The 19,315-nt window shown below is 32.5% G+C and overlaps 1 protein-coding gene across 3 annotated transcripts in view; it reads right to left on the minus strand.

Annotated features, from left to right (window-relative positions):
* KIZ (kizuna centrosomal protein) overlaps positions 1 to 19,315 on the minus strand; it is a 219,064-nt gene that overhangs the window by 166,137 nt on the left and 33,612 nt on the right. For 2 of the 3 annotated variants that reach the window (XM_031951039.1, XM_031951040.1), the window contains one exon: positions 4,277 to 4,366. In XM_031951039.1, the coding sequence (XP_031806899.1) occupies positions 4,277 to 4,366 (90 nt within the window). Of the gene's footprint in view, positions 1 to 4,276; positions 4,367 to 16,195; positions 16,262 to 19,315 lie in introns of all 3 variants that reach the window. The other variant, XM_031951038.1, reaches the window with a different exon arrangement.

Genomic DNA, 19,315 nt, shown 5'->3' on the forward strand with positions numbered 1-19,315 from the left:
CAAAGGGAAAAGGACCTATCTGTATAAAAGTATCTATAGCAACTCTATTTGTGGTGGCAAATTATTGAAAAATGAGAGGATGCCAATCAATAGGAGAATGCCTAAACAAGTGTGGTTATATAATTGTGATGGAATACTATCAAACTATAAACAAGATGAGCAGAATGTTGTCAGAAAAACCTGAAAAGACTTATATGAACAGATTCAAAGTGAAATAAGCAGAACCACGAAAACATCATACACAGTACTAGCAACATCCTAAGGATGATCAAATGTGAAAGACTTAGTTATTCTGATCAACACAATGTTCCAAGACAATTCCAAAGAACCCATGATGAAAAATACTATCCCTCCAGAGAATAAATTCATAAACTCTAAATACAGATTGAAATATGTTTTTATATACTTTATTTTTATTGTTTTATTTTGTTTTCTCTTACAGCATGGCTAATATGGAAATTTGTTTTGCAGGACTTCAAAAAAAATAAAATGCTTTGCAAACTTTATAAAAAAAAAAAAGTAAAATGATTTTTCTTTGATTTCTGCTAAGCTAGTGTAAATCCTAAATATCACTTAAACAAACAGATTACTCCCCTTGCTTAGGATCCTGCTTTTGTAAGCAAGTACTAAAATAAAATAAATTTTGTTAGTACTATGCCAATTTATTTTCTGTATATCTTATATAAATGCATGCTTTATTATTTATAATTTTAGTATTTAAAAAAAAAAACCCTGTATCAGAAACAGGGATCTCTCTCTCTAAATAGATAAATATAGATATAGAAATACATTTCCATACATCAGCATAAAAGTATTTCTTCATTTTTTTTAGGCGGTGAGGATTAAAAATGCCTAAGTTTTTTTGTTCATTACTAAGCATGAATTCTTAAGACTTATAAAGTTCCTCCCATCCTTACTGTTTGGCAAAAGCTGAGTCCTAGTTAAAGTGACCATCTAAACAATTCCCTCTTTCCACATTGGACCTGGGTAGATAGTAACATCTGTTTACATATTCTAGTCCCAAAATTGCTACAATTGGCCTGTGACTCCATTAGCTTCATATAGATCTAAACTCAGAAGATAGGACAATCTGACAAAAATCTGAAAGTCCAAGTAAGGAAGCAAGATTCTCTTCTATAAATAAGGAAAAATCAAGACACTAACTTTTTGCCAACATAAAATTTGAGGATCTAACTCCTAGCTGTTACTATTTATGCTATGGTTTCAAAGCCTATAGATTCCTCATAGGCCTAGGAAAACACGCCAAATTAGGACTACCCTTTGGCTCCTCAGCAACTGTGTTTCTAACCAATTGATTCCAAGAATCACTTGATTACAGCAATATTTCATTATACAGATCTGTTCTCTAATACACCAAGTTCTAAGCCTGGGTCACTTTGCATTTTTTGGTAAGGCCATGGATTTACCAAAATCGACAATTTAGGAAGCATTTGTTGGCAAGTATCAATAAGTGCCCCCCCCCCATTCTAATTCAATAATCAAAATTTCAAAAAATGTTTTCATCCTTTAATCCCAGTGTCCAAGTTCTCCTGGTTACTACTCTTAGAATAAATAAGATAAAATCATCTCACTCAGGATTATAATATAATCTAATATATATAACCTATTCACAAATAATAATGCAAGGAAGAGTATGAGAAATACCATATGAGAGATATAAACTAATAAGAGGGTTCAGAAAAAAGGAGATATTACTTCCGATTTCCTATACTAGCCCAAGTGAGCTGCTCATCTCCATGGATGATTTACAATCTCTTGCCTCTGAACTTCTGACTCCCAGTCAAGAACATCCTAGTCCCTCATCCTTTAGTGTTTAGCTTAAATAAAATCTTTCTTAAAGCTTTCCTAATGATCTCCACCAAAAATATACTTTTATTTCTTGGAACTTTTAAAGCTCTTTATAGCATTATTTACGCTATGCCTTGCAGGGTAGCTTTTTGTGTTTATGTCTAAACATATATTTGAACATAAGCCTCTTGTGTAAAAATATTGTATCATATTTATTATCTTATTTTTCTACAGAATTATAGAATCATATACATTTATTACAGAGTCTTATGTATTCTTTTTCTGGTAGTACTGAATTGAATTTGTAAGGTTTTATTCTATACTTTGAAGATAGTCAATTCTAGATTCAGATCATGTCCTATTTAATATGAATGTCCAATTGAGTACAAAATTTAACCAATTCATTATAATTTGTACTATAAGAAATTATTTAGTGGATAGGCAGCCAGCCTTAAAAACCAAGAAGACTGGAGTTCAAGTCCTTCCTCAAAAGCATACTGGCTCTGTGATGCTCATAAAGTCCCAAAACCTCTCAGGTAATTCTCTAGGACTTTAAGTGGCAGAGAAACTAGAGATTTGTGTTGGTCAAAGGAATTTTTTCTATACCAGTGAAATCAAAGATCTAGTCTCTATCCTTAAAGATGATGTATATTATTTTAATTAAGCATATTTAATTTAAAAATTGAGTATATATCCAAGTTGAAAAGTTGAAATAGAATTTTCTTAACATGTTAATTTGGCTCAACTTTTATTTTGACTCAGAATTCTAAGATAAAAAATTACTCAGAAAATTTTAGAGAAAATACTCTTTAATATAAACAAAAACTACTCTATTCTATGACATTTTAAAGGATGTTAATACCTATGTGTTGCTCTAACACAAGTATACCTACAATAGCCTGCTTCCAGTTTCTGAAAAAAGTTAATGGCAATATATGTAAGAAATCAATCAATAAGTATTTATGTAAAGTACTGAACTGAGCTAAGTAGTAAGATATACAAAGATGAAAAATACAAAAACAAATTTTGTTTAAGGTAAAAATTCAAGATTGTAAATATAAAAAAATCTTAAGTGTTATTGACACCACAATATCTAGAATGATTGAAAAAGAAAAAAATGATTTGGATTTAAAATGTGTTGATTATTTCATGGTCAAATGACAAAAAAGAAAATTATTCATGAGTCCAATACTACATATCCTATTTTGTATACATCTAATAGAATATGCTTCATTTGTCATTAAAAGCCTTTTTGGATAGGTCAAGGTTGCTAGAGTTCATTGCTTTGTATATTATAGTTTAAAGAATGCTCCAAATTCAATGTTTTTAACTTTTTAATCTATGGGGGAAGAAAAAAAAAAACTTCCTATAAACTGAGATTAATGCCTGCTAATGCACTGAAGAAAGAAAAACTGAAACCTTCCTTCTACTATAAAAACAAAATAGTGTGGCCTCTGTTTCTTTTCTGATAAGAGTCTTAAATACCAAACAGTTAACTGCATAATAACATTTACTAGCAGCCAGGCAGCCTGCTTAGCAGATATATAAAGCAGGTAAAAGGAGAAAAAGTTAATTTCTTGGCTGAATGATTCCATCGGTAGCTATAGGGCAAACTAGAAAGTCTTTTAGTAAAGTAGCAGTTGATTCTTCTATCAATCTGCAGCACACATACTCTTCCAAGGAATGCATTAAATATGAAAATCATATCCCGTTATCATCTGTTTCCAGCTTTCAGCCCAGTAAGCTTTTCTTAATGAATGCTGTAGCCTAAGGGACAAGCATGCTGTTGGCTTTTCTGAATAATGGAGTGATGCTACCATTTTTGCTTATTACAATATCGACTAGCTGAGGGGGTTTCACACATAGTCACAAGTGACTACTCTTGCCAGCATGCTCCAAGTTATTACAAGATGTTTTTAGACATTTCATCTAAAAGAGCTTTACTGCTTTTAGTGAAGAAAACATCTATGGTCTTGAACTGTATCATTTATATGGAGATAGGAAGAAGGATTAGAAGCCTGCATTACAGCAGATATATAGCAGAATATATTTAAGTATTCCTTGTCAATCTTTTTGTCTGTTGCTTAGATATGCAATCATTTTTTTTACTTCTTCTGTGAAAAAGGTCAAAATGTACAAAATTATAAATACAAAGCAAGAATCAAAACAGCACATTTTTCTTCATTTACAATACACTGCAGTTTATAAAATCACTTTTTCCTAGAAAACCAAAAGATATTCAGATTTCCTTTCTTTGAATTTTGTTCTTTATATTTCAGACTTGTTTTTAGTAAATCAAACAAGAACTGAAAGCAATAATTCCAACATTAAAATTATTTCATGTGATTTAATCAAAATGTGTTTTATAACAAAATTACATTAAATAAAATCTTGATTTTAATTTATTAGCTCTTTAGAATTTATTAGCTCTTAAGATAAAATTTATTTATTTTAACTTTTTAAGTACCTTTTCATCATTGTCTTGGTGTATGTCCTTCACTCCCAGGTTATTTTTTATTGATAGAGGCATCTTCTTGATTTGAGTCTTATATTCCATCTAAATACAAACAAAGCCAATACTAAAAATCATGGTATGAACAATAATTTCACCAATTAATTACAGTGCATAATAAGTAACAGAGTAGAAAATGAGAAGTGATTTTTGTCACTTAGAAATTTATGTCTCAGAAAATTAAAGACATCAAATAATATGTAAGATACCAAAGAATTCATGGGACCACAGATTCTATATAAGTTATCTATTACAATGTCCTTATTTTACAAAGGACCCATTTTATAAAATTTTACATGTTTCTCCACACCCAAAAAAAAAAAGTTTACTAAGTCTTCTATCATCAGTTATCAAGGCACGTAAAACCTTGAAATAAGAAGCAACTAGTTGATAAATTTGTTTGGAGATGATATTAAAAACTTATAGCTGTCTTTTCATTAAGTATGATTTTGTATAAAATGAAAAAAATCAATCCTGTCCATATTCTATGATGCCTCATTAATGTTTGATTATAGACAAAATTATAGGGTCATTAATTTAACCAGAAACAACAATTTATATCACTTTTTAGTGAACTAGAAGAATGAAATAAAAACTTGCTAATATCACAAATAACATCAGAAATGTATCTTCATTTATACTACATTTCTATTTGAAGTGAAATAATCTGACTTTTGCTTAACAACTAGGCAAAAAGAAACATTACTTCAATATATCATTAATTAAAACCTTAGAACATGATTCAAGACAGTGGTCTATCATATATACATACTAGAACATTAAAAAAAAATTGTCATGCTACATTACAATACAAAACATATCTTTTAAACAACAAAGTTTTAACTCAGGTCTTAATCTAATAAAAGACAAAATCTGTACCTTATTTTAAAATATAAAATAGGTAATAATGTCTGAAATACATTTAATTTCTTAAAATATTTTAAAACTCTAAATTTCATTTTTGCTCCATTTTGCTAAGGGTTTTTTAAAATTTACATAATGCTAAGAATATTTTTTAAAAGGATGGCTTAAAATGGATACCATTTTTTATGTCCTAAAATAATTACAAATGATTCTTTTAAATGAGTTGAAAGGAAGAAGATAAAGAAAAAAGCAATGAAGGAATATCTCTTTAAATGTAGAAACTATGCCTTCAAACTTACCACTTAATTTTCTTAGCCCTTAAAGTTAAAAATAAACATTCTGTATAAACTTAAAAGAAAAGTATCATTAAAAGAAAAACACTAACAACAAATATATATTTAGTTGGTCAAAACAAAAATTCTTTTCTACTTCCATACAGAAAATTTTATCTTGCCTTTGTCCTGTAAACTTAATAATAACCATTCACATTTCACAAACCTTTCCTGCACGCTGGCATTGAGCCAGTGTTTTACCATTCTTTGTTCATCCATTTCTGAGTAGTAATTGACAAAGACAGTGTCTGTTCTCAATAGATACAAGTGTTTTATTCAACTCATTTTCCCTACTAAATGTGATTTGATACCAACATAAAGACTTGGAAAAAAAAAAAAAAGATTAAAAAAAGCACATGTAAAAGTCCAGTCAGGATTGATATCAATGCATTTGAAAGACTTACTGAACAGACGTTACTTTCTTCTAAATTGACACTGTAAATCGAAATTGTACATTTTGAAATCAGAATAATGGATACAAAATATGTTTTGTTTTGTTTTGTTTTTTACCCTGAGGAATCAAGCTCTTCTAAAAATTCTTTACTCTTTCCTAGCCTCATGATTTGCATACACGATAGAAGCAGTTGAGTATTAAGGATAAAAAGCCCTTTCTGACACATATTGGCTGAGTGAACTTAGGGAAGTTGCTTAACTTCTCAGAGTCGTGGTCACCTGTATAACAATTATTAGGCAGCAAAGCAATGGTAGATCTGTATTGTTAGAAGCAATTTTATCACTGAATCTCTCACACCAGTGATACTATAGGTTCAGACAAAGACAGGAAACAGAGAGACAGAAACAGAGACACCGACAGAGAGAGTTTTCCAAGTCTTTTTAAGGTATTAAAATTTATACAAATTTTAATTTGTATTTTAGGACAAATTCTCAGTAACAGAAAAATCACCACTCACTGGATTATATAATATTTGGATTTATATTTCTACATTTATAAATTTGGATAACCACTTAAAAGTACGTCCCCATTTTAGCTAGTCATATTATTTTTACAAATTATTTTACAAATTAACTAATGAATACATATTAATATGTTATACAGAATATAATCTACAGTAAATACTTGACAACAATCCTTCCAAAACCTTTTTTTTTTAATTATAATAACTTTTTATTGACAGAACCCATGCCAGGGTAATTTTTTACAACATTGTCCCTTGCACTCACTTCTGTTCCGATTTTTCCCCTCTCTCCCTCCACCCCCTCCCCTAGATGGCAAGCAGTCCTATACATGTTGAATATGTCCTAGTATATCCTAGATACAATATATGTGTGCAGAACCAAATAGTTCTCTTATTGCACAGGGAGAATTGGATTCAGAAGGTAAAAATAACCCGGGAAGAAAAACAAAAATGCAAGCAGTTTACATTCATTTTCCAGTGTTCTTTCTTTGGGTGTAGCTGCTTCTCTCCATCATTGATCAACTGAAACTGAGTTAGGTCTCTTTGTCAAAAAAATCCACTTCCATCAGAATAAATCTTCATACAGTATCGTTGCTGAAGTATACAATGATCTCCTGGTTCTGCTCATTTCACTTAGCATCAGTTCATGTAAGTCTCGCCAATCCTCTCTGTATTCATCCTGCTGGTCATTTCTTACAGAACAATAATATTCCATAACATTCATATACCACAATTTACCCAACCATTCTCCAATTGATGGGTATCCATTCATTTTCCAGTTTCTAGTCACTACAAACAGGGCTGCCAGAAACATTTTGGCACATACAGGTCCCTTTCCCTTTGTTAGTATCTCTTTGGGGAATAAGACCAGTAGTAGCACTGCTGGATCAAAGAGTATGCACAGTTTGATAACTTTTTGGGCATAACTCCAGATTGCTCTCCAGAATGGTTGGATTCGTTCACAACTCCACCAACATATGCATCAGTGTCCCAGTTTTCCCGCATCCCCTCCAACATTCATCATTATTTTTTCCTGTCATCTTAGCCAATCTGACAGGTGTGTAGTGGTATCTCAGAGTTGTCTTAATTTGCATTTCTCTGATCAACAGTGATTTGGAACACTCTATTTCATATGAGTGGTAATACTTTCAATTTCAATTTCATCATCTGAAAATTGTCTGTTCATATTCTTTGACCATTTATCAATTGGAGAATGGCTTGATTTCTTATAAATTAGAATCAGTTCTCTATATATTTTGAAAATGAGGCCTTTATCAGAACCTTTAACTGTGAAGATGTTTTGCCAGTTTGTTGCTTCCCTTCTAATCTTGTTTATATTAGTTTTGTCCAAAACCTTTTTTACTCAAGATTTTAGCAGTAGACGAAATTTCAGGGACCAAATTCTTATTTACCTAACTTTCAAAGACCATCTCAAATTTTCTTAACTTCTTCTCCATTCAGGTTTTATTAATTTAATTTTCATAGCATCTTAATGGCATGCTTTACTCTCGCCTCATAAAGCAATCTACTCTACCTCCTTTCCTTCCAAAATATCTCTTTCAGATCCATATTAACTCTCACAACTTAAAGTACCAAATTACTTATGTCTATTCAGTATCTTCCGATTCAAAACAACTCCATAAATAATCTCTCAGATCTCATTTTGCAAAACATAGCTCTATTAAAACCCAGGATATTAAACTGACTCCAAAAGTAACATTAACTTTTATATTATCCTTATGTTAACTTTTTATCTTACACACTGCATTGTTTGATACTAAGTCTGAATATGGGAAGACTTTTCTATTGTATTCATGACTTACTATGGAAAAATAGATTGATAAAGCAAAACAAAAGACATATACATAAACTTAAATGTGTAGCAATTTTTTTGTTTCTTAGACTAGTGTAAAATAACTTTTTTGAGGCAATGCTTTTCTAAAGGCTAACAAGAGATTCTACTTCTGGAAGAATCATTAGTATTATCTTGCCCAGTATTGATGATTTTATTCATTGCAACTGTATCTTCAAGCATCTAGCATTGTATCTGGCACATAATAAGTACGTGTTTAATGAATGTTTAACTGTTAAATCTTTTTTGCTTATTTATTCTATGCTAAGTACTTTCCTTCATTTCTTTCATCTTTTCTGTCTCTTTTCTGTAAATATGTCTACCATCATCCAGTAGTGGATAACTGGATTTAAGAGTCAGGAAGATCTGAATTCAAATCCTACTTCAGACATCCAAAATCTGATCCTAAGCAAATCACTTCACCTCTTAGCTTCCTCATTTGTCAAATGAGTAAAGGGAATGGCTTCTAAACTCCTTTGAAACTCTAGATGATCCTTATGATCTCAGAATTTATTCTATTTTTGCTTCCTCAGGTTCATAGTTCATATCAACTCTCAATAATCACTAAATTGTTGTTCAATGTATCTTAATATTTGCATGTTTCATCATTTATAAAATCTGTTATTTTGATCATACTTTCCAAATTAACTGAATATATCATTAAGAGGTATAAAAAAGTACTTTCAAAATTTGGATACACAATTTTATAATTACATGGAGCAGAATCACATTGATTTCATTTTCTTTATACTGCAGTTGCACATATTGGCAATTTGATAGACCAATTTTTTAATTAAAAACACATTTACTGAGTACCTATTATGTACAAGGAACTACTGCAGGCATTAAGGGATGAATAAGACAGAGGCCCTATAACTTGAGAATCTAGTCTGAAAGAGAAAAAGGCAAGTTCACAATATAATATGCTTAAATGTTTAGAAGTACAAAGAAAATGTTATATCTTCACTTTTTTCATTAATGAAATGCTCTGTAGCTATGGCTAAGAAATTAGGAAATCTTCTTAAAAATCCACTCTCAAAAAAAATTACTCCAGTTTCACCTGAAGAATTTTATACAGGCTAAATGTCAGCTATTTATTGCTCACCAGTTTGCATACATAAGCAGCATTCATAACAAGGGTCAACGTTAGAGACACTGAAGTCATGATTAAAAATGTCAAGACTGTATCCCCTGGAGATTCACTTATTTCCCACATTTTTTATGTTGAAATGCAGAAATATAACCATTTGTGAAAAATATTTCTTCTTACAGACTCAAAAAAGTATACAGAGTATAACTAAGTTATTTTGTTTTATTACACTATTTTAAAAGCTCTACAACAGTTTTCTAATTTATCATCTGACTAGAAAACAATAATTCATACTAAACAGAACTCTGGGAGTTCCAATAATTTCCCATGTGGAACTTTGCCTATTTAAGTATTTCAAAACCCTAATAGTGGAATCTTCTTTTTGATGATAGGTAGGTAGAGTGCCAAGCCTCGAGTCATAATATTATGAGTTCAAATCCAGACTCAGATACTTACTAGCAGTCACTTCACTTCATTTGTCTCAGTTTTCTCATCTGTAAAATGTGCTAGAGAAGGAAATGACAAACTACTTTAGTATCTTTGCTAAGAAAATCCCAAATGGGGTCATGAAGAGCCAGACCTAACTGAAAAAACTGAATTACAAATCTAGTTTAAATCTTTTTCACTGACACTTTTGGTGGAACCTGTTAAGGAACAGGTCAATTCTCTGAGAGCCTCCACAGCTGTGGATCATAACATCTGAAGAAGTGGCAAGGCAGCCTTTGCTGATATAGGTGTTGCGGACTAGGAATGAGATAAATTGGAGGCAGAGGGAAGAGGAGAGAGATCAGCCAACACAATAGCCTCGCAGTCAGAGAGGTCAGAGAACAGCAACTGCCTCTCAGTCTCTCTGTATCATCCTCTCACAAGAGAAGATCAATTCTGGGTTGGATCTCCAGCGGCCACTTTCAGGTGGCTCCTGTGTATTCCAACATGAACCGAAATAGGTGCTCCTTTATCCATATGACAAAATAAGTTTTCATATATTTGAAGGCAGAGTGACACAGTGTGTTATGAGCCAGAACTTGAAACAAGGTGATAACTCAAGGGAGATGTTAGAATCCTAGTGTTAACTCAATGGAATAGATACAATGCTTATTGGTTCACACATTAGAGCAAATCCTTTTTTTTTTTTTAATAGCTTTTTATTTACAAGTTATATGCATGGGTAATTTTACAGCATTGACAATTACCAAACCTTTTGTTCCAATGTTTCCCCTCCTTTCCCTTGCCCCCTGCCCTAGATGGCAGGATGACCAGGAGATGTTAAATATATTAAAGTATAAATTAAATACAAAATAAGTATACATGACCAAACCGTTATTTTGCTGTATAAAAAGAATCAGACTCTGAAATATTGTACAATTAGCCTGTGTAGGAAATCCAAAACACTGGCAGTCAAAAATATAGGGATTGGGAATTCAATGTAATGGTTCTTAGTCATTTCAGTCATCTCCCAGAGTTCTTTCGCTGAGTGTAGCTGGTTCAGTTCATTACTACTCCATTGGAACTGATTTGGTTCATCTCATTGCTGAAGATGGCCAGGTCCATCAGAATTGATCATCATATAGTATTGTTGTTGAAGTATATAATGATTTCCTGGCCCTGCTCATTTCACTCAGCATCAGTTCGTGTAAGTCTCTCTAGGCCTTTCTGAAATCATCCTGTTGGTCATTTTTACCGAACAATAATATTCCATAATATTCATATACCACAATTTATTCAGCCATTATCCAATTGATAGGCATCCACTCAGTTTCCAGTTTCTGGCCACTATAAAGAGGGCTGCCACAAACATTCGTGCACATACAAGGTCCCTTTCCCTTCTTTAGTATCTCTTTGGGATATAAGCCCAGTAGTAACACTGCTGGATCAAAGGGTATGCACAGTTTGATAACTTTTTGAGCATAGTTCCAAATTGCTCTCCAGAATGGTTGGATGTATTCACAATTCCACCAACAATGTATCAGTGTCCCTGTTTTCCCACATCCCTCTAACATTCTGCATTATCTTTCTCTGTCATTCTAGTCAGTCTGACAGGTGTGTAGTGGTATCTCAGAGTTGTCTTAATTTGCATTTCTCTGATTAATAATAACTTGGAGCATCTTTTCATATGGCTAGAAATAGTTTCAATTTCTTCGTCTGAGAATTGTCTGTTCATATCCTTTGACCATTTATCAACTGGAGAATGGCTTGATTTCTTATAAATTAGAGTCAATTCTTTATATATTTTGGAAATGAGGCCTTTATCAGAACCTTTGACTATAAAAACATTTTCCCAGTTTATTGCTTCCCTTCTAATCTTGTCTGCATTAGTTTTGTTTGTACAAAAACTTTTCAATTTGATGTAATCAAAATTTTCTGTTTTGTGATCAGTAATGATCTCTAGTTCTTCTCTGGTCATAAATTAGAGCAAATCCTTACAAAGTGATAAGTCAGTTGCCTAATTTAGCATGGTACTTAGCAAATTCTCTAACTCATTAATGTATTTAAGTACTCATTGGAGTTCACAAGTATGGGAGATTCACAAAGTTAACTCCTTTGTGAATTCACACCTCCCTTAATCCCTCCCTCAGAGAAGGAGTCAACCTTTGGGAGATCATATATAAAGAAGCTCTTAGAGAGGGGAGAATCAGTCAGTTCAGAAGAAGCTTACTTCTGTTGGGAGTTGAGTTAGAATGAGAGCACTCTGGGAGGAAACCTACAAGCCCACTCTTGGAGGTGGAGTCAGATTCATTCAGTCTTCCACCTTTGTGCTGGCTGGAGGCTGAAGAAAGCAGAGGCAGAAGCAAAGGACAAAGCTGAAAGAGCTCTTAAACCAAGAAAAGAGAGAGGCCTCAAAGAAAGCTAATTGGGCTTGGAAAGAGATAAGAAATAAATGTTTGGATTTTATCAGCTGGCTGTATTTGAAGTGATTATTACTTTGAACAGAAACTAAGGCTGCCTCCAGAAAACCTCCCCAAGAAACCTGTTCCCAGAGAACCATTATATTATATTTAAAAGAAGAAGAACGCCACATTTTGGCGCCCAACTGTGGGGCTGACAGGATCCTGATTTCAGTTGAAAAACCTCTGATCCTGAATCCAGGGGAAAAGTCTCTCGCTTTCTTTTGATTTAGAACATTGGTGGTCATGACCTACATTAAACAGTATAGTTGGAATCAAGAAATTCTGAGTTTTAATCTGGTCTCAGATGCTTATTTCTTCTGTGATGATCCTGAGAAACTCAATTAACTATCCTCAGCCTCCATTTCCTCATCTGAAAAGTGTGGATAATAATAGTACTTACCTCACAGGATTGTTGTGAATATAAAATACATAAAAGGTCTCTGCAAAACTATCTATATCTCTATATGTATGCATATACATATATATAAATATACATAACATATATATATATAGTGAATCATTATTATTATACAAAACCTAAAGTGATGACTATGTGACATCACATAAGTGAAGAACTTTTAAAAATTAAATCTTTGAGCATTCCTAAATATTTATTTGTGGAGAAACCTGGCTTTTAGCTAGAATCTTCAACATTTACACCAAAGAGAGGCCTTTGTTATATAAAACAGAGCTTCTAAATTTTTCCACTCACAACACCTTTTCACCCCTAGAAATGTTTACCTCAACCTCAAATATATAGGTATGTGAAATAGAAATAAGAATAAGAAATAAATTTACTGATAATACATCATAATTTCATGACATATTCAGTTATGTAATCTCATGTGGGATTAAAACCCACAATTTAAGAAGCTTTGACATACAAACATTAATTCTCTTTTACAGCTTCAATTTAGAATAACTCATGAAAACAATATCACTAAAGATTACTGCAAAGCAATATATCTAAGACTAACACTAGAACCAACATTTCAAAACTCAGCTCTACACTATTTCCATTATACCATATCTTCTTTACTTAGTAATTTCTAACCCCAAAGACACTTAAAAAAAAGAGTAACCAAAAAAAAGAACATCAAGAAGTACTGTCTTATAGTTCCTATATATTTTACTACTACTATTCAGAAGCCTATATGACTTATAAAGTAGCAAGGAAGAAAAGCCTAGAATAATCATAAGCTTGAAATCCCAAATCAATTATTTCAGGTTAAAAGGAATCCTGAGCCACAAAATTAAGAAAAAGAGACAAATGTGTTAAGGTCAGTTGTTTCCCTCTTCTAACCTTTGCCATCAAAACCAATTTGTTCTATTATTGGAAGCAAAATAAAATAAAATAAAATAAAAATAAAAACTGAATGGTAAGAACATTCATGGAAGAATGGCTAATTAAGGCTAATTACCAATTGGCCAATACTCTATTAGCATATGCTTGGAGAAAGAATGGCCCTGCCCGATACTCTGTGCAGGTTTGATCTGTTTGGCATATAGAGAGATTGAGGCAGGATTTAGAGGGTGGAGTAGGATTAGTGACCTGGCTCAGAGTGGGAGAAGAAAGAGGAGATTCCTGTGTCCCCAAGCCCTCCTTTCCCTTTGATAAAAGAATAAAAATCAAGGACTTTTGCTTATCCTGACTTCAGCACAGTTCACAGGTAAGTAAATGAAAATTAGACACAGTAAATAAAAGGCAACCAGAAAAGGACAGGTCAGGAAAAGGCTTCTTTAAAAAAAGGACATTAATGACCTAGAAAAAAATAACAAAATTCATATGGAAAAGCAAAAGGTCAAGAATTTCAAAGGAATTAATGAAAAAAAAAAAATCAAATGAAGGTAGCTTAGCTGTACCAGATCTAAAATTATATTACAGAGCAGCAGTTACCAAAACCATTGGTATTGGCTAAGGAATAGATTAGTTGATCAGTGGAATAGATTAGGTTCAAAGGACAAAACAGTCAACAACTATAGCAACCTAGTGTTTGACAAACCCAAAGATCCCAGCTTTTGGGATAAGAACTTACTGTTTGACAAAAATTACTGGGAAAATTGGAAACTAATATGGCAGAAACTAGGCATTGATCCACATTTAACATCATACACCAAGATAAGGTCAAAATGGGTCCATGACCTAGGCATAAAGAATGAGATAATAAATAAATAAGAGGAACACAGGATAGAGCTTACCTCTCAGACCTGTGGAAGAGGAAGGAATTTATGACCAAAGAAGAAATAGAGATCATTACTGATCACAAAATAGAAAATTTTGATTATACAAAATTGAAAAGTTTTTGTACAAACAAAACTAATGCAGACAAGATTAGAAGGGAAGCAATAAACTGGGAAAACATTTTTACAGTCAAAGGTTCTGATAAAGGACTCATTTCCAAAATATATAGAGAATTGACTATAATTTATAAGAAATCAAGCCATTCTCCAATTAATAAATGGTCAAAGGATATGAACAGAGAATTTTCAGATGATGAAATTAAAAGTATTACTACTCATATGAAAGAATGTTCCAAATCACTATTGATCAGAGAAATGCAAATTAAGACAACTCTGAGATACCACTACACACCTGTCAGACTGACTAGAATGACAGGGAAAGATAATGCGGAATGTTAGAGGGGATGTGGGAAAACAGGGACACTGATACATTGTTGGTGGAATTGTGAATACATCCAACCATTCTGGAGAGCAATTTGGAACTATGCTCAAAAAGTTATCAAACTGTGCATACCCTTTGATCCAGCAGTGTTACTACTGGGCTTATATCCCAAAGAGATACTAAAGAAGGGAAAGGGACCTTGTATGTGCACGAATGTTTGTGGCAGCCCTCTTTATAGTGGCCAGAAACTGGAAACTGAGTGGATGCCTATCAATTGGATAATGGCTGAATAAATTGTGGTATATGAATATTATGGAATATTATTGTTCGGTAAAAATGACCAACAGGATGATTTCAGAAAGGCCTAGAGAGACTTACACGAACTGATGCTGAGTGAAACGAGCAGGGCCAGGAAATCATTATATACTTCAACAACAATACTATATGATGATCAATTCTGATGGACCTGGCCATCTTCAGCAATGAGATGAACCAAATCAGTTCCAATGAAGCAGTAATGAACTGAACCAGCTACACTCAGCGAAAGAACTCTGGGAGATGACTGAGATGACTAAGAGCCATTACATTGAATTCCCAATCCCTATATTTTTGCCTGCCAGCGTTTTGGATTTCCTACACAGGCTAATTGTACAATATTTCAGAGTCCGATTCTTTTTGTACAGTAAAATAATGGTTTGGTCATATATACTTATTGTGTATCTAATTTATGTTTTAATACATTTAACATCTACTGGTTATCCTGCCATCGGGGGGAGGGGGGAGGGGGAAGGAGGGGAAAAATTGGAACAAGAGGTTTGGCAATTGTCAATGCTGTAAAGTTACCCATACATATAGCTTGTAAATAAAAGGCTATTAAAATTTAAAAAAATAAAAAGAGGATATTAAGATGAGATATGAGAGGGACAACACTAAAGATCTATGAAAAAAGTAGGAAATATGATTTATACAAGTAACAGAAAATAAGGGGATTTGGTTAGAGTTTAAAGGAAGAAGCTGTGTATAATCAACCTAGAAAGATAAGTTAGTAAACCTGTGAAGGTCCTTATTCTGTGGGGAAATTACTTCATTATTTATACCTAGTTTTATGTGGATAGAAAATTGTCTAACTCTAATGCTTACAATAAGCATCAGGCTGACCTTAGAGATGCTACAGAGAAGGAAGATATTTATATATAAGGAATACTTATATTCCAACCAAGACATTTTGGATCTGCTCAAAACCTGTTTGTGAGTTCTTCAAATTAAATGTTTATACTTGCCATGCTGATATATCTCAAGCAACCTCACCTGGGAATAGCTCATTTCTGGAAATTGCCTACAAGTAGTTTGGGTGCTGGTGCTCTGTTCTAAAATCTGCAAAATATAAGATTTACAGAAGATAAGAGGAAAAAGCTATACTTTATCTAGTTCTCCTTTCTGCCAAATGATCTAATATAATTCTTTATAATTTTTTTTTTTCAGATTTTGGGGTTTGTTCTTGACCTGCAATTATGGTATCAGAAGTGGGACCCCTAATGATTAGCCCAAGTCATGGAAACCTTTAGTTTGAATATGGAAGCTGAGTAAGACTCTACATTCTCAAGATTGAGGTTAGGGAGGTGGGATTGACCAATACTAGATGGAATCAGACTTGGTGAATGTTCTGGGTTCAAATCAAACACAGCCAAGGACCTGGATTAGAACTGGGGACTCTAGCATTCAGTAATTTAAGGAGCTGTTTGGCTTTAACCCAAAGCAAAATGTAGTGAAGTTAGAATTAACCAAACTGTAATTTGGAACTCTGCCCAAAGGGCTATGCATACTCTTTGCAGTGCTAATACAATGGATCACTTTAGCAGATGTTTGTATAGTTGACTGAACAACTCTGATGAGCTATTTACCCAAAATTAGTTCTATACAAAGACAATCCTAAATTAGTAAGAATAAACAGTGAGGTAGGCTTTGATTGGGACTTTCATTTCCAAAGTTTTTTGGTGTACACAGGGTCTGCAAGGTATTTACCTTGCAGATTTTTGAAGGGGAACATCCACTCAGTTACTTAGACTGCTACAAATAGTAGCAGAAAGTGAGCTTAGAAAGGTAAGAAAAATTAATTAATTCTCATACCTAAAAAAGCTCTCAGCTATTTCAAAGAGAATGAGCTGAGACTTACTCTCACTGATCTTTTGATTAGACTTTCAGTGTGAGATAAAAAGGAAAAAGTAATGCAAGATACATTTTCTCTCTATCTTTAAAGGTCTGGCCAGGCTACAATTGCAAAGATAATAAACAGATTAAAAAAAGAAAATCTTTTTCCTGTTTCGTCAAAATTTATGGCGTTATAAACTAGAGACTAAATTTGTAATTGAAATGCAATATTTTAATTGTAAATTTTCAAATAGTTGTTTTTAGGTTTTTGTAATTGCTGAAATATTTTAATGGATATTTGGAAGGTTTACAGCTTGGATTTAGATTATGGACAAAGGGCATGTAGCTTTATTACTCTTTCGCTTGCATGGAGAGTGAAGTATAGTCGTTTTTCAGTCATGTCCAATTCTTCATGACTCATTTGAAATCTTCTTGGCAAGGATACCAGAGTGGTTGCTATTTTCTTATCCATATCATTTTACAGATGAGAAACTGATGCAAAGAAGGTAAACTGACTTGCCAAGAATCACCTAACTAGTGTCTAAACTTTGAATTCTGGAAGAGTAGTTTTTCCTGTCTTAGCCTGTTGCTCTATCCACTGCATCAGTTAGTTACTCTGAGAGAGTATGAAAGATGCATTGTTTTAGTAGTAGGTTATCTCACCAACTGGAGGATAAACAGACAAGGGCATTTCATTCTACAGATTTTAATTGTTTATGAAATGGATTTTATAAAACTGGCAAGGATAAAGTGAAATAAATGATGTATCAATGTAACAATACAGTTCTGAAGTTTGTGGTGCTTTAATCAAAGTCCAGTGGAGGGGGGGAAACCACAAAGAAGGTTTAAACAAATAGAGATAAGAAGAAAATGGGTAGAATCTTAAGAAACGTTGAGTCCCTTTGCATTGAAGAGTAATAAGTAGTAAGGGTTAAGAGTTTTAAAGAGGGTTGAGGAAGTTTTTGATCCTATTAAGATAATAAAAATATGAAAAACTTTTTGGACGGATGTTTGTTAGCAATTTCAGAGAGACAATACAACATTTATCAAATAGAAAATATAGAAATTAATTTAATCATGGAATTGAGTTGTTATTGTGGTTTAGAATTAGTATGAAATGGATGAGATAATTTTCTATAAGAAGACTCAGAAAAACATTTAATTTAATTGATGTTGATTGGGAAAATGTTTTGAAATCCATAATACAGTTTATGTTACTGTTAGGCTTCTAATATTTCTCTTATTGTAATTTTTGGAAAGTTATGCCTGAGAAGTCATATGAATCTGAAAAATAATACACAGAGGGTGATAAAATTGTATCATTAAAATTAATTTTCTTTTTTAATCTGGATGCTGTTAATTATGAATTGAGCTGTTAAAGAATGTGATCACAATTTTTTTTTTAATTGTTAGGTATTTACTTGAGTATATTTTGCTTTAAAATGGATAAAGTTTGGGGGCACTTTCTATTTGGGCAGGGTCATAGGATTTTATCACCCTTGCTCATAGTATGTTGTGATATTCTGGAATAATTAAGAGGTTTGATCAGAAACTGGGACTTCTCACAGCTGAAGTAAAAGGGCTTACAAATTTCTGTAAAAAGGAATGATTCTTATCTGACTGATTGGTTGGCCATCGCTTAGGAAAATCAGAAAAATGTACTTACAAAAGTACTTACATTAGACTTTGAGTCATTTTAGTATCTACAGACCTTTAAAATTTAAGCATTTTATTTTTGTCTACATTAATAGCCCCCCTAAAAGGAATTCTATCAAGTTTTAAACACTATTCTCACAAATAAAGAGCTGGGTTAAGATCTCAAAGAATGTTCACTAAAATGATCCAAGTCAATGCTGTATTCCATACTACTTATTTTGTCAGACAGTATTGATAATTATAGCCTTTTAATACATCTGATATCTGCTAGTATTAAACCTGCTTTCTTTACAGTTTTTCCCCATGGTCCTTTGATATTCTTGACTTTTTGTTCTTCCAAATGAATTCTATTATCACCTTTTTTTAGCTCAATAAAACTTTTTCAGTAATTTAACTGAGATGACTTTCAATAAATATATTAGGTAGAATTATCATTTTTATTATAATGGTTCTGCCCACCCATGCACAATTAAAATTTTTTCAATTATTTAAATCTTACTTTATTTGTATAAAGTGTTCATGGGTTCCTAATTTGATGATGTTCTTATAGCTCTATTGTTAGTAGGGTTAATTTCTCTTTTTTCTTTTGGGAAATGACATTTAACATTTATTTTTTTAATTAAA

This window comes from Sarcophilus harrisii, chromosome 2 (genome assembly GCF_902635505.1).
Source record: "Sarcophilus harrisii chromosome 2, mSarHar1.11, whole genome shotgun sequence".
In the NCBI taxonomy this organism is placed as follows: Eukaryota; Metazoa; Chordata; class Mammalia; order Dasyuromorphia; family Dasyuridae; genus Sarcophilus; species Sarcophilus harrisii.